The sequence below is a fragment of the Micropterus dolomieu genome, linkage group LG02 (assembly GCF_021292245.1).
Source record: "Micropterus dolomieu isolate WLL.071019.BEF.003 ecotype Adirondacks linkage group LG02, ASM2129224v1, whole genome shotgun sequence".
Lineage (NCBI taxonomy): Eukaryota > Metazoa > Chordata > Actinopteri > Centrarchiformes > Centrarchidae > Micropterus > Micropterus dolomieu.
In genome coordinates this window covers 29063254-29079797 of record NC_060151.1, presented here as the reverse complement: position 1 = coordinate 29079797, position 16544 = coordinate 29063254, and the positions used below count along the sequence as shown (strand labels likewise).

At 39.5% G+C, this 16544-nt stretch overlaps 1 protein-coding gene across 1 annotated transcript; it reads right to left on the bottom strand.

Moving 5' to 3' along the window:
• Nucleotides 1-8839: 8839 nt before the first annotated feature.
• On the bottom strand, nucleotides 8840-15482 carry LOC123967410 (polyserase-2-like). The gene is made up of 8 exons (XM_046043505.1): nucleotides 15262-15482; nucleotides 14272-14540; nucleotides 13389-13534; nucleotides 13052-13307; nucleotides 12511-12682; nucleotides 11125-11378; nucleotides 10817-10914; nucleotides 8840-10062 (listed from the first exon to the last, which is right to left on the bottom strand). Exons 1-8 carry the CDS (start codon nucleotides 15480-15482, stop codon nucleotides 9757-9759), a joined length of 1722 nt encoding a protein of 573 aa, XP_045899461.1. The 3' UTR covers nucleotides 8840-9756.
• Nucleotides 15483-16544: the final 1062 nt, after the last annotated feature.

Genomic DNA, 16544 nt, shown 5'->3' with positions numbered 1-16544 from the left:
AGAAACCACTGGACTTAACTAACTAACTGAATATAAAGTTGTTAGACTTCGACTTTCTGTCATCTTACAGGTGTGGCATATGTATATCTGCTTATCTATCACAACGGATGTGTACTGTTTTAGAAAAAATATTTAGACTCCTAACCTCCTTTAAGTTTTGATTTCATTTATATTAAAAATCAACTGAAACTCAGCAACATGATGTTTGGTGTTATTTTTGTCAGATTTACACAGCTGTGGAAGGAGAACCCTTCTGTTGTTATTAATACATAAAAGCACATACATAAAATATTGAGTTGGTATCATTATTATTATTATATTATTTTTAGAATATACAAATTAACATTAAAGCAGCATTTTTAGGTTGAAGATGGACGAGGTGGAGCTGAATTCAAGTGTTACATAATCTGCTGGGTAGGGCCCTGCACACGGATGTTTCAAATAACGACACGTTTCATTTCTTCCATAGGATTCATCATGAAGATATGAAGGAAATAGACATCACAAATCTGTTCTTTTAGATGAAGCACCTTTTATCTCCATCCCTTTAAACTGACAGCTGAACCGAGGCACAGGAATCCTGCTGCTTGCTCAGGAATGAACTGGTCAAACAGCGCCTGGCTTCCTGAGAACAAATGAAGTTGATCTGAAACAAGATGAACCACTAAACACATAAAGGCCACTTCAAGTATGTCTTTAAGAAGGGCTCAGATCTTTATTTTAACAAGACAGACAAGTGTCCAAAAATAACAAATGTATAGCTGAATGACAGGGAGGTGTGTGTTTTCACACACAGGACAGTGACTGTACTAAGTATTCACCCCCAGTGTTCATATCTTATTGTTTTACAACATTGTATCAATGTAGATTTATGCTGGGCTGCTATGTTTTTTGTGATAATGTGCAATTTTTTAGTCTGACAGCCAAAAAACTTACAGGTGCTATTTGTAGTTTTTAAATAGAAATCACTTATTAATTAACCACTTTTTTATTGCCTGGTTGAAACACATAGAAATGAACCACACACCTGCTTTCTTGGTCCCTTGTAACAGCCACTATGCTGTATCCTATGTAAAGAAATCGGGTCGGATTTTCTGTATGAACGCTCCCGAGCATCTCACCTATTGATTTTGATTTTGAACTGTACACACAGCGACAGCACTGCAGATGACAAGGAGTCCGCTAACACCAAAACACGATGGGCGCCCAGTTGAACTCAGACACAAACACAAACTTCACGTACGGATAAAAAATATAAAACGAGAATCAGATCGACATAGAAAACACTGTCTACCTCAGAAAGGCATTTGAGTCATGCGTACATTTTTCCTGCCAGACTTAAGACAAGTCTCGCCTTTGTCACAACCTGGCTCAACAGTATGTGACAAAAGCGGGAAACCACACAGTCTGAAAATAATAGAGATTTTAATGAGTAAATTAGATTAGATTAGATTTGAGTTCCTTTGGCAGTACTCCCTATGAACCTGTTAGATTATGTAAATGGTTTTTGACACAGGCTATATATGGCTGGTCAGTTGGCAAAACAAAATCTGACAAAATGGGGGCTCGTCCGGGATCCAAAACCTGAATCTTGAATCTTGCCTGCTGTGATACAAATGTGGGGGTTTGTCCATTTTCTTTGTCTGGTAAGTTTTGGAATGCAGAGTTAGAAACTGTTGGTATTTTGCTGTTAGGTTACTACTAGTACTGTTGGTTTCACTCTTTTGCACTAACCTGCCTTTGTAAAAGTTTGGGGCTGGCCTTTGGAGGATAATAATAGTCTCTAATGATAGGGTATAATGCTAAGTACTAGTTTTGAGAAGCCTCATAGTCTGGAGTTTTGGTTTTGGTTGTTATTGAGTTTCTGTTGTTACATTTGGTTGGTGTGGTTAGGGTTGGATCTTAAGTGCTGTCTTGTGTAGGACTAGCAACAGTTTTAGAAATTTTGAGCCATGTTGAGAATTTGTGTGCATATGTTGGAGCTTTCCCTGGTAGGATGAAGGAACGTTTCTCGTTTGGGATTCGTTCATAATATCTTGGTAGTGTTGCAGTGAACACGGTTAGAGCAGTTGTCTCGGGGGCACATCCCTGGACTCGAGGGGGTTCCTGTTTGTGCAGTTGCCTTTCTCGCGCTAACTAACTACCATTGTCAGATTTTTTATTTTGTTCAAAGTTGCTGAAACACAATATAACATCATGTCATATGTCATCATGTGTCACTGTTCTGACAATGCTAACATGTGATGGAGCCCACACACAATAAGGGGCGCACTTTGGACTTAGTCATCTCCAAGGGTCTGGACATTTCCAAGGCTGTGGTGACTGATGTTGCTCTCTCTGATCATTCCTGTGTTTTCTTTGAGAGCGCTATCTGCGTGCACACAAATGTAATCACAAAACGGCATATCACTGAACACTAGTGAAAAATTTGTTGAGGCTTTCTCCTCGACACCCGCCCTCTCACGGGTCTCAGTGAATGAGCTTGTAGATAATTTCAATTCTAAAATTACAAATGTTATTGATGCCATTGCACCAGCCAAGGTGAAGGTGGTCTCTGGTAAGCGAAGATCTCCATTGAGAAATGCCACGCTGGTTAGAACTCAAAAAGAGTGTCAAAAAGCTGAACGCAGGTGGCGGAAAACAAATCTACAGGTTCATTATGACATCTATAAAGACAGACTTCGCATTTATTTACCAATAATAATAACCACTAATAATGCACGTGCCCTGTTTGCTACTGTCGACAGGCTAACCAACCCTCCTGTGTCTGTAGCCTCTGACCTTCTATCCACCAGGGCGTGCAATGAATTTGCCTCCTTCTTCACAGACAAAATTCAAACAAATAGACAAGTAATTAGTGCCTCCATATCAGGTACAGGATATGTCTTGTCCCTGTGTCCACTTAAAAACAATTCATATAGCATGAGACAATTTGATTCTATTAACCAAAAAAACCTGGAGGACATAATAAAACATCTGATAACCACTTCATGCTGCCTTGATATTCTGCCAACAGGTTTTTTCAATAATGTTTCTAAATGCATGGCCTCAGATCTGCTACAAATTGCCAACATGTTTATTTCCACAGGCCCTGAAAACTGCAGTCATTAAGCCACTCTTAAAAAAGAGCAATCTAGACAGTTCACTAATGAGCAATTATAGGCCCATATCAAATCTCCCATTTTTAAGTAAAATCATGGAAAAGGCTTTCGACCACAACACTGAGACGGCTCTTGTTATGGTCTTCAATGACACCCATTTAAACACTGACAGTGGCAGAATTTCAGTCTTAGTATTACTAGATCTCAGTGCTGCTTTCAACACGGTCGACCACAACATATTACTGGACAGACTTGAAAACTGGGTTAGACTTTCTGGCACAGTTCTAAACTGGTTGAATCCTACTTAAAGGACAGGGACTACTTTGTGTCTATAAGTAATCACACATCTGAGTTGACAAAAATTACATGTGGAGTTCCCCAAGGCTCCATTTTCGGGCCTCTTTTGTTTAACATTTACATGCTTCCACTGGCTCAGATTATGAAAAACAACAAAATATGTTACCATAATTGTGCAGATGACACACAGATTTACATAAACATTTCACCAGGGGACTATGACCCCATACAAGCGCTGAGTAACTGTATGGAGCAGGTCAACGATTGGATGTGTCAGAATTTTCTTCAATTAAACAAAGATAAAACTGAAGTTATTGTTTTTGGAGCCAGGGAGGAATGATTGAAAGTCAGTGCTCGACTTCAATCTGTAATGTTAAGAACCACAAAACAAGCCAGAAATCTGGGTGTGGTCATGGACTCAGACCTGAATTTGAGGAGCCACATTAAGACAATTACAAAGTCAGCCAACTTTTACCTGAAGAATATATCAAGGATTAAAGGACTTATGTCTCAGCAAGACCTGGAAAAACTTATCCATGCATTTATCTTCAGTCGACTTGACTACTGTAACAGTGTCCCTACAGGGCTCCCTAAGAAATCCATCAGACAGCTGCAGCTTATACAGAACGCTGCTGCTCGAGTTCTCACTAAGACCAAAAAGATGGATCACATCACTCCAGTTCTGAGGTCTTTACATTGGCAAAGAATTGATTTCAAAATCCTGCTAGTTTATAAAGCACTAAATGGTTTAGGGCCAAAATACATTTCTGATCTTCTGCTTTGTTATGAACCATCCAGACCTCTCAGGTCATCTGGGTCTGAGTTTCTGTTGACCCAAAAATTGCTATTGACCTGAGTACAGACTAGCTAGAGAGAGTAGATTAAGTGTGCTTCTCTGTTTATTCTCTTTTCGAAATAATTGTAACTCAATTATTTGCTCAACCCCTCAGCCTGTTTTTATTTTCCATTTAACTCTTTTAACTCTGATTGTACACTGCACTGTAACTTTTATTATATTTTAATGCGTATTTTTTCAATTTCCCTATGTTGCTTTTAAACTTTTTTATATTTCCCTGTTGCTTTTATGTAAAGCACTTTGAATTACCTTATTGTTGAAATGTGCTATACAAATAAACTTGCCTTGCCTCGCCTTGCCTTGTTGCTCAATAAATGTATACGTCTGTTTTTCTAGTAAGGATAAACTAGTTTTACGTAATGGTAAAGGGGATTTTTTACGGGTTATCACTATTGTGTTTGTTCCAGGAAGACATTACTTCACAAACTGGATCTGCTAGCTAGAGACTACTGTAGTAACATGACATGTTCACAATGGAAGTTGGTCTCACTAGTCCTACAAACTTTTCCATTTCTTTTGGAGTGAGTTTCAGTATCGGTGAAGCAGTGAACATGTGTGTGGATGTGTGCTGATATTTCTGTCTGATCACAAGTGTTTCCAGTTTTGGTTTTCTACCTCTGATGAAGAGCAGTGAGCTCGTCTCATCCAGTACAGTTCAGTACAGTCCAGTACAGTCTGACTGTCTGTCAGACGGTCTAAAGGGGGTAGCAGCCTACTACCATATCAGCAGAGCAATAAGGCACAGCAGTGGGGCAGGTAGATTTTGTTAAAATATAATGACTTCATTCTCTAGTAATAATATATCTCAAATTGCTATTCTGCAAATGTCAGAGATCACAGATATGTGGGAAATATTTTTAATGCGCAGAAAACTTTGAACATGAGCATGTCTCCAGAATGCAGGAAATTAAGTGTTTAATGTTTAAAATCTTCTGGGGGAGTAACCCCAGACCCCCCTATCAACTATTTCATCAATAAATTTTTTTCCCCAAATACTAAGCCTATTAAAATATACTGTTGTCTTATTGTCATGGCCCCACTATTTGTGCAGTGTCAAGTCTCATGGGCTAAGAGTTTTGTCAAACCCCTAATCTAAGCCCTTAAAAGCAAGGATGGTGTATTGTTGAGGGATGTCCGACCGATTTTGATGGGTCACCTGAGCCAAAAATGCCAGGGCCGATTTTTTGTCCCAGTCCAGCCCTGCCTAATATATATATATATATATACAGTATATATATATATATATATATATATATATATATATATATATATATATATATATGCATCTCCGCTGTTGTCAGAGATGCAGGCATTCATCGGGAGAGAGTGGCGTTGAATACTTAAGCAAACTTTCATAAATGCATGTGCAGAAATACAATTGTAAGAAGTAAGTCAGGACTTGCTATATATGTTTTTCAGCCAGGTGCTATAAGAAACGTTGTGATATGTTTTGTACAAACCATACTCCTTGCTGCTGTAACGAATAAAATATTAGTTAAAAGGTCAGGAGAGAAATAAAAAAAATGTATATATATGTAGCCTACATTGAAGAGCATAATCTGGTTCGAGAGCTGCAGTGTTTTTTCAGTCTGGCTGATTGTTGACTTCTAAGGTTATTTATTGTTCCAGTAAAGTGGAATCATTTCTAAAATGGGCTGCTGAACAGGTTGAACTCACTTTATAGTAAAGGGCGTGGGGAAGGGGTGAATGTAATATAGTAATGTAACATGTTACATAACTTGTTGATTTTAGTATCCAGTAATAACTAAAGTAACATTATATTATTAAGGAGTAATACGTAAAAAGCACATTACGCCTATTACATTTTCTGAGGAGCTTGCCCAACAGTGCTCGTGTTTTTTTTTTCTTTGCTGTGCCAGATGTAAGAATACTGTTGTACAACTTAATTTTAAATAAACCTCATGAGCACTGACTTTTTTTTTATAATAAATGAATCATGTTATGGACTTTCTACAGGCCTGCTGGTCTTTAGCACCTCCTAAAATGTCCTTACCGTCTACCCTAATCGAGACTACTAGAGTACCTGGATGGTGTACTCATAACAGTCAAAAATGTCACCAATTAGCTATGTTGCAGAAGGGGAGGGAACATCAACCTTTCTTTCTTTCTGAAGGACTTAACAGGTTAACAGTTTGCCCTTGAGGTCTGGGTGCGAATTATACAATGATAACCGGGGGTCAACTTTTTTTCCAGGTCATGGAAACCCAGCACAGCTCAGGTACATGTGAAATAAAATCTTACAATGCTTACAGTATCCTCGCTTATTTAACTAATGTCTGTCTGTAGATGATAAATCAAATTCATTGCAGCAGTTGATGGGGGCCCCATACCACAACTTCTGTAGTCCGGCGTCACCAAGTATTCTAGAGCAAAACACAACTGCAGAGCATCAAAACGCTCCAACACAGACCCACACAATGCTGAACCAGAACCAAAGACACTATCATAAAATACAGTCTGCATTATCATCTCTAATTCCTAATTCTTATCATTTCAAGTTGTAAGTTTCAACTTAGTCTGTTTTTAGCAAATATCTCTTCTCCTCTTGCTCATTTGGACTATGAATGCAGTGTAGTCTGGGTTCAGTAAAGCAGTAGTCATACATTGTTGGGGAACTGGAAATTGTTGGATCTCTTCCCTGCTCTATATAAAAAGTGTGATAAGATGACTTGTTGTGAATTGGCAATACGTAAATAAAACTGAAACTGAATACATTTGAAACAACAAACCTGGATGTTAACATTTTCCTGGGCAGGTAAAACTCCTGAATTCCAGAGTGAAAACAAACGGCTGCTTATTGTAAAAAGACTCAAAAAAGACTTAAATGAAATAATAAACTCTATAAACTAATCCTCTATTTCACTGCTCATGTCTAAACACCAGTGTTAGTTGACAATTAGATAAAATATGGATATAATGGTTATGAAATTACATGATGGGATCTCAGCTAGCTAACATCACATAGATCATTTTAAGTAAAAGAGATGCTATGAAACTCTGAAGGTAGGAAAGTTAAGTGCAACATCAGGATGACATCGTCCATCCATCCGTGTTTCATTGTAGACATCGTCAGATGGAAATTTTGTCAACATCGTATATAGCACAGTGGTAAATCATAAGATTATGAAATGATCAGTTTGTTGTCAGAGCTGCTAAGAAGCTGACAGAAGGGCATGCGGGTTTGACACTGAGCTGAGGGTGACTGATAATTATGATGATGTAATGAAACTGTACATAACTAAAAAAACAAAGCAAAAGATTTATTATTAATTTAAATGACCAGCATCTGTATCAATAACCTGGATTTTAAAAGAGGTAACAGACCCAAACCTGTCGCACATTTAAATACACTTATGCTGCTATCTACTGGTAGAGATGGCTCTTTACATTTCATTTTTCTTCCAACATTACCCAGGTATAAAATTAGTGCAAATCTGGACTAGAGTGTCACAGAGATGCTAACGGGGGTTTTTTTTACGAAGGAATAAACATTTCACAAATCTGAAACTGTGTTTTAAAGAAACTTTAGCCTCTCTGGGACAATCTAGTCCAGATTTAACAGCAGATACAGTGTTTTTTTCCCTGGACCACGCTAACTTCAGCGCCGTCCCTCTACCCCCTGTTGTGTGTCATGTATGTAAAACAAAATAAATAAGAATCATAATGAACTATCACCAAATGTTATAAACTTAATTCAGCAAGTCCTGTTAATATGATGGGTTTACTCCTTGTCAAATATATATCTCACCATAGTATACTGTATATAGTTTCATAACCAACAAAATTAGTATACAAAATATAAAGTCTACCTTAACTAGGGTTACACATATATTGCTTTGTCATATTTAGATATTAATTATTTATTTATATCACATCCTTAAACCATTGAGGGGGTGGGGGCCTGATGAGAAAGGTATTAGGGGCTTGAGGAGGTCTGAGGAGCTGCAGTACCTTTTGGACAGGTGTCCCAGATTTCACTGAGATACGTGATGCAAAAGTAAGAGCGTGTAGAGCTTCGTGAGTAATTTGTGAGCAAAAAAACTGCATTTGAGACTCGGCAGATTCAAGTTATTGTAATTATTGAATTTTGTTTGTGCTAGAAAAACATCCAAAGAAGAATGATTTCTGAGAAAATATTCTACAGGTGTGCAACTCTCATTGCATGAATTCACATACTGATTTGCTGATGTACACATTTTGTCCATGACTTAATGTTTTCTCATACGTGCGTATGTGTTTTGTGTTATATTCATATGCAGCAGGTGAAGCAAAACTGTGAGCATATGAGTTTCTTCATTTGTGATCTGTACAATTAGAACAAAGGATTTGTGCACCTGAAATGAAAAATTTGACTGTTTGACTGAAACTGTTGGTGTTTGCAACTCCTAAAGTATTTTTCTCTGTGACTGAAATTTACTGATAGATATGTGTGACTATTTTTTATTAATTTTGATACACGTGTGGCTACAAAACCATCTCTCTGTATGAAGCATTACAATTCAACCTCACAAAATGACCAGACAGTTGAACATTTCATTAAATAAAAAGCCGTCATGAAGGAGTTTTTACTGCAGGACTGTTGGATTAGACTGCATTAGTCTGAGTTTGACCTAAGCTGGCAACTGAATGTGTAGCTGCTGCTTTCAAGTTCAACTGGATGTATGCAGACTATGTACGAGGGAAAATGACACACTGTACATGGCTTAAAGAACATCTAAAGGCCAATAATTATGTGTAGTTTTTCAGAAAGCAATAAGAAAGCGGACAAAAAGGATTTCACTTCATTAAAAATCAGATTATTGAGACAAAAAGACAATGGGGAAATCAGCACTTTGCAATCTACAGGACATTATTTCATGACAAAGCTTGATAAAAATTTGTATTTCTAACCAAATAATTAGCAATATAAAGTGCAGCTCAAGTATTTTTTAGAGCAAACTTCATATAAAAATGTACATTATGGTACTTTAGCTCTGAAATATGAGGTAGATGCTGGACAGGCTGATCATTGTAACTGTACTCAGACCTCTAAAATAAGCTTCTTTAAGTTTTTCAATCCATTTCCAGCAAATTACTTTAATTCTATCTACAATGCAATGTTTTATGTGAATGACAATTCATCATTTTGTTATTTGCATAATATCTGGATCCATTTTTTTGTAACTTTTAAGTAATGCGTCAAACTGTAATTATAAAAACAATACAACAAAATCATAATATAAACAGGTGCAGATATCCTTATGGTCTATATAGCTTCAAAAACAATGACATCCTGGAATGCTATAGGCTACATACACATACATTTGTTCAGTGCTGCTTCAACAATTCATTTTCATTCATTTTACATCCTTCATTTTAGACGGAAAGCAGTTCACAATCTCTTCTTTGATCTCTAGTCGTCACCAACAGAGGCAGAATCAAGTCATGGAGTAATTTTTGCAGCTTTAAACCTACAAGGTTGTTTACATTCATTTGTCACATCTATAAGAAGAGGTGGAGACACACAGAGAAGATGAGGAGATGGAAGAAGAAGAAGAAAGGTGAGTGAGTTGGAGCGCTGCTGGGAGTCGTGCTGGTGCTGCTGGTGTTGGAGGCTGGAGATAAGAACGTCCCCACTGTCAGAGTCAGGAAGGCATCAAAGCGGCTGAGTTTGGTGAAGACCATCACTGAATCTTCTCGCGTTTGACTGGTGGTGGCGTTGTTGGTGCTGTTGTTTTGAACAGTTAGCACTGCTGCCTGGAACCAAGAGCCTTCCAGCTTACACATCATTGGACCGCCAGAATCACCCTGAACAAACAAGACGGATCTGTTCAAGTCCAACTGTTCATGAAACTTCATTAATTTTTTTTTCTTGTACTCTTTTTCCCCCCTTAGTTTTACCTAATGTGGAATTATTTTTTCACTTTCTCGTCTAAATGTCTGAAATGGCTAATTTAACATCTGGCAAAGGAACACCAGTTGAACATTTGCCTTATAACTAAAACTGGCACATTTACAGTGATGTTGATTATTGTGCATTGTCCCTGAAAATAAACAGATTGATCAAATAAAAGAAATATGAACTGACAGGCCGCTGCTGGTTAGCTTAGCTTAGATTAGTCTGGAAACATGGAACTAGCTAGTCTGGCCCTGTCCAAAGGTAACCTTCCACGCTTTATGCTAAGCTAAGCTAACTGGCTGCTGACTTTAGCTTAATATTTGGCGCACAGACATCAGCAAGAAGGTGAATAGGAACCCATAACATTTCTTCTAGCACCACACTCTGGACAAACTCTGTATTTTAGGTCCACAACTGGTTAGTAGCTTTTAGAGAACTTTCATATTGTGCCATGGAATAAAAACTGAGGCTTCTAAATTAATGCTTAATACATGTCTGAACATGGACATGGAAATGATCTAAAGCTGAAGAGCAGCTACTCAATGGAGCTTGTTTTGAGATTGTTTTCTCAACAGTTGTTTCAAAGGTCAAAATTAAGCTTATGTTTCTAATGTATCCACAAACCACATGAAAGTATAATAATCTCCTGCTCTCATTACTCACCTGCCCCAGTGTGAAAGCGCCTGTACAAATGCTGTCCGGTGTTGAGGCGTTCCCACAGTCTACCACTGAGGTCCGGAACTCCTGCAGAACTTGTTCCACTAGAGATACGAAAAATAGGAAAATGAGAATTATTTAAAGGGAAATATCTGAATCAGGGATAGACAGAAATAACTTAAACAAAATGGGCATAAACACTTTTACCTGTTTGTTAGTGCTAAAATAAATGTGCAACGGCCTAAATGTTTAATCTAAAGAGGTGAAATGGTGCAGAGTTAGCATTACTGTGTCAGACTGTGTTATGGACTCACCCCCTCCTTGTCCGGCGCTCCAGCCAGCAGCCCAGCACGTCGAGCCCACAGCGAAGGTTTGTCCGTTGTCCAGGCAGATGGGCTGGATGTGGTTGGACAGGGTGGGTCTGGTTGCCAGACGCAGCACTGCTACATTAGACCCAGTGAGTTTGCTCAGAGTGATATTTGTCACATTTAATGTCACCTCAAAGGGGTTGGATCCATTCTGTTTCAAACGACCCAAAACGACAGTCCATTCAGACGGTATGGGTGAACTGTGGGAGATAAAATGAACTGAATTAGAACTGAGGAGAAATCATAACTTTAAAATCTCTTGTTGGTTTAAAACAAGGACTGAACCTTAGACTGTTTCTCATTAACAATAAATCTGTTGTGAAAACTCAAACCAGCAACATGTGAGTCCGTCTCACCACTGTCTGACTTCTTGTCTGTCTAATCAAAACTGTCTAATTTGTCTAATGTCTAATTTTGTATCAGACAAGGAGGAAAGTGCATTCGTTTGGAACTATTTTCAGTGGCAGATGAATCTACATGTGGTGCTCCAGTTAGGATTTGGGGCCGCAGGAGCCAGTAGCATCCTCATAGCTCAAGTCACAGCCACACAGGGCTGTTACGGCTTGTGCAGACTACATGACTTTTAGCGTCGGCCGATCGCCTTGCTGTTCAGACTGCACAACTTGCCGACTTGAAGTCGTTGTGGCGTTGACACTACATGACTGATCGGTGACAGGGGGTCACACACTACAGGAGCTGCGAATGACTCTGTAAGTAAAGTAAGTAATGTTTATTTGTACAGCTCCATTCACAGATAAAAATTGCAAAGGACAATTCACAATAAAATGTGATACAAGACAACAAAGGAAAACACAATCACTGTCACCTGACTGCTAGTCTCCAAACCACATTTTGTCAAGAAAACACATGTGAAATATGAAACAGGAAATGACCTACACGCGAAACAGCTGTTGTTTGTTATTATACAAAGAATCTGGGTGAAAGAATGGATTAGCAGACGCCAGCCACCTGCACAGGCAGGTAGCAGGGATTGAGCTACAGAGAGAGCTGGAGGTGAGTGAAAAGGGTTTTGTAGTGAAAAGTAGCAGCCTGATCTCATTGGCTGGATGTGGAGGTTGAGTTGTCTGCGAAGTGTCAGCGAGGAGTCAGGGAGCCGTTTTGATGCGACGTTGAGTAGTTCACACATAACGACTGGCGACCACCGATCGATCGCTGATTTACCCCTGATCACAGCCTGACGGTCACAGAGCTCACCGACTGGCAAATCGGTCTTAAAATCGTGTAGTGTGAACTAAACTCTTGTTCCTATTGAGTGTTTGAAAACATTAAAGAGACTTTATGCCATCCAGGACATCACTCCAGGTTTCTCACCTTGAGAAGCAGTTGGCGTCGCTCAACACAAAGTCCAAAGCCACCAGAGTCCCACCACACACATGACTTCCATTGTTCTGTAGGCTCGCCATCGATGGCCAAACACCAGCTGTCGCCACAGAGCTTCCTCCCGAAAAACGTGAATTCAGTGGGGCTTGACCGCAGACCACAGCTGGAGAGAAGAGCAGAAGGTAGAAGCAAGTTTCTTTTCAAAGCCTTGTTATATCAGACCGTCTATCCACAATTACAACGTCGCTAGGTTATCCTACAGAATTTTGATTTCAATCATTTTAAATTAAAAGGGAGATCCCAAAGTTTCCAAATTTACCAAACAAGTCAGACTAATTTTGGGGGGAAATTTCAACAAACAAAACCTCATACAGCTTGATGATGTATAGAAGATTAATGATCAATGAAAAGCCAGAACAAGCTGATACAGAATATATATGAAACTGTAGTAAAAATATCAAGCTTTCTAACGAGAAATGTTAAAAGGGTGAAAAACCAGTGTTTACAAAGTCTGGGCCTGGCGGGCACTTACGTGGGGGTGGGGTAGCTGGAGGGGGTGGCAGGCCAGGACAAGTGACGCTGAGGTCACCGTCAGTCCCAGTGGACCTGAAGATGAGGAAGCCTGGCCGGTTGCTGGTGATCTGGCTGTTGATCCAGGACTGATACTGGGACACTCGGGTGTAGACTCCTGGGAAATTAGGCAGTGCACAGCCGTTACCAAAACTGACGACTCCCTCCTGGATCCAGCGACCGCCCTGCTTGCTCACCATCGGACCTCCTGAATCCCCCTTTAAATAGACAAACATTTAGCAGAAGGAATCTTTGCAGAAGGTCAAATCTGACACAAACAGACAGGTAAAAATGATCACCTGACAGGAGTCCTTCCCTCCAGCACTTAATCCGGCGCACATCATGTTGTTTGTGATTGAGCCCACTCCGTAGTTACAGTTACACTGTCTGTTCCCCACAACAGGCACCTGCACCTCCATCAGGTTTCCTGGGAAAGGAAGGGACACTGAAGAGACACAAATTCAGTTTAGTAAACAACACAAGTGGGGTCGCACGGGAGATGGTGGGCTCTGTACTATTACTCTCATGTACTCAGCTGTACACGTTTGCCCAAATTTCCTTTATAACCAGTGGATATTTCTATTTCATTATTTAATACAAATTTCATCTAAAACAACACTTTATTGGAAAAATAATTACATGTACACAAGAATGGAATGTGCATGGAATAATGGGATTATAAATACAAGCTGTTAAGCACAATCTTATAGTTCATAATATTTATAAATCTGCTATGCAAAGTGGGTTTTTTTGATGAAGAATGCACATTCAATATATTTGCTAAAACTAAAGGAGACATTTTTTTTGTGATTTGGTGAGAAACTGTTAACTTGTCTTTGTCTAAAGAAAACTTCACAGTTTAATGACCTTTCTTCTGGCGCCATCATCAAAACAAACTGCTTACCGCAAAAGCTCTAAGAAAAAAATCAATTATCTTTATGTCTTTTATATTGTGGGGTCTGATAGAAAAGATTCAAACTTATTAAAAAAACTTTTTGCTAATGTCACAGACAGATTATGAGAAAAGGATCCATACAGAGTTACAGGAAGGTTTTGTTGCTCCCCTGGATAAAGGAGGAACTACATTTTTGCTTTGAAATATCTGAGAAAACACAGTTGTTGCCACCATTGTAGTTACACCATCTTTGAAAATAAATTTCATCCAGGTCCTTTCTGACCCACCTCCAGATCCAATGGTGCCCCAGCCGGTGACCCAGGAGACAGTCCCCTTGTAGAAGGTGCTGCCTGGGGCTGCCAGGCAGACGGGCAAGATGTTGGTGGTGAAAGTCACGGGTGAGGAGAGCTTCAGGAGGCAGATGTCGTTGTCATTAGTTTTGGAGTTATAGCTGGGATGAACAATGATCTGTGAAACTGCCCGGGTCACTTGATTGGGATTTAATCCCTGTAGGGTCTGGATACCCAGAACCACAATCAGAGAATTTGTGTCTGTGCTGAGGTAATCAGAAGAGAAACAAAAGAGTGCGAAGACATGAAAAGCAGAACTGTAGTCAAGAGCACTTCAGCAGACATTTTGAGATCACCTATAGTCTAGTTTGTATGGAGCTTCATAGGTGTGGCAACAGGCAATGACTTATTCCCTCAACTTAGTTGTTAATGTGCTCAAAATACTTTTGCATGACCTCACGTTCTAATTACTTAAGTTGCTGCACATGTTCTTTGCTTCTGTTGCTCAACTTGTAAACTGTTTTAACTCCAGAAGACGGAACAAACACAAATGGAGTTAAGATAACAATTCTTTTAATTGGATAGCATAATTCATTAACGGACGCAACTTGTTAGGTTGAGGGCAGGGGTGTTTTTAGGATCTTGAAACATTGGGAGCTTAGCCCAGCCTATAAAACTTCATATATTCACATAATAATTGACACAGCTGCTCTCAGGCATTCTGGGTTGCTTTCAGATATAATTCTCCCCTTCAGACAGAAGCAGAACCACATTTGTACTAGATGAGACAAGGAGGTGGAACAGGAATCTAACTGAAAAAATTTAGGGGCGTAGGAGCGACTTTGAACCTGGGGAGGACGCTGAAATGCTAGGGGTGTTCGGGGGCATTCACCCCTGAAATAAAAATAAATAAATAAAGCACTTAGACAGGCTGTTCACAACACTACATGGCTTGTTTTTTGTTGCAGCCCGACCCTCACTGCTTACCTTGAGAAACAGTGAGCAGCAGTCAGCACCCATTGATTGTTGATGAGGGATCCTCCACAGAAGTGGGACCCTGTAGACCTTTGCAGACTGGCCTGCCAGGGCCAGCTGCCTGCAGAGGCCACCTGTCCTCCAACAATCCTGTTGTTGAGTGTTGGCTGACCGCACACTGAGGACAGAGACAAGACAGAGTGAGCAATACTCTCCCCTCCTTGGATTACCATTGTGGTTTCTGTTTGCACTGTACAGTCTTGGTTGAGAATTATGATCCCTGGGGATGTAACCACATCCCCAGGGATCATAAATCAACATGCCAGACTTAATGTAAATGCTCCGTATCTGTATAGCGCCTTTCTAGTCTTTTCGACCACTCAAAGTGCTTTTACACTACCTCGCATTCACCATTCACACACATTCATTCACTGAGCCTAAGTGCTCAAACAGAAATTAACATTCACACACATTCATACACTGGCGGAACAGCCAGCAGGGGCAATTTAGGGTTCAGTATCTTGCCCAAGGACACAAGGACGACATGCAGCCTGCAGGTAAATTTTTTTTCAGTTCATAATTAGTCTAGATGTTTCATGCTTTTACTTGCTGCCTCATGTCTGGTATTCTGGAGTTAACAGCAAATACTTACAATCATGAAACTACAAACAAAACATTTACATCCCAACAACATGTCTGACAGACGGACAGGAAGTAGAAAAGTGTAAATAGAAACTTTGACTTACCATCTTGTTGTGAGTGAGACTCTGAAAATAGGAAACAAACAAACACTTCTGAAACAACAACTTTGTATTTATATTTACTGATATGATATCTGTGATATGATAATCTGTAATATTTATTACTACACAGATTCAAACACAAGATTTTTGATAAGTGCCACACATTTAACCCTGTCCTCTCTCAACTAACAGATCAACAAATACAAATCATTTTCCAGTTATAGAAAAGGAAAACAGAAAAACGTATTCATCCTAATTTGATTATTTATTTTATTCTACATCTACAAAGTGCCAGTAGTGCCCCACCCAAGGGGACGCTACTAAACACAGGGAACATGTTTCTCCTAAAGCAAGCCTTTATTTTGTTTGTCTGATCATCACATCTGATAATAGACATGGAGGAATGTCAGCAGACGGAGCACTCTGCCTGTACCTATGCTGACAGGTATCTCAGGACTGACAGGAACGCTAATGATCACTGACTGACAGGGTTTAAATGTTTCTCACACACACACACACGACAATATGTTACCCTACCCCTGCTGTTACTGC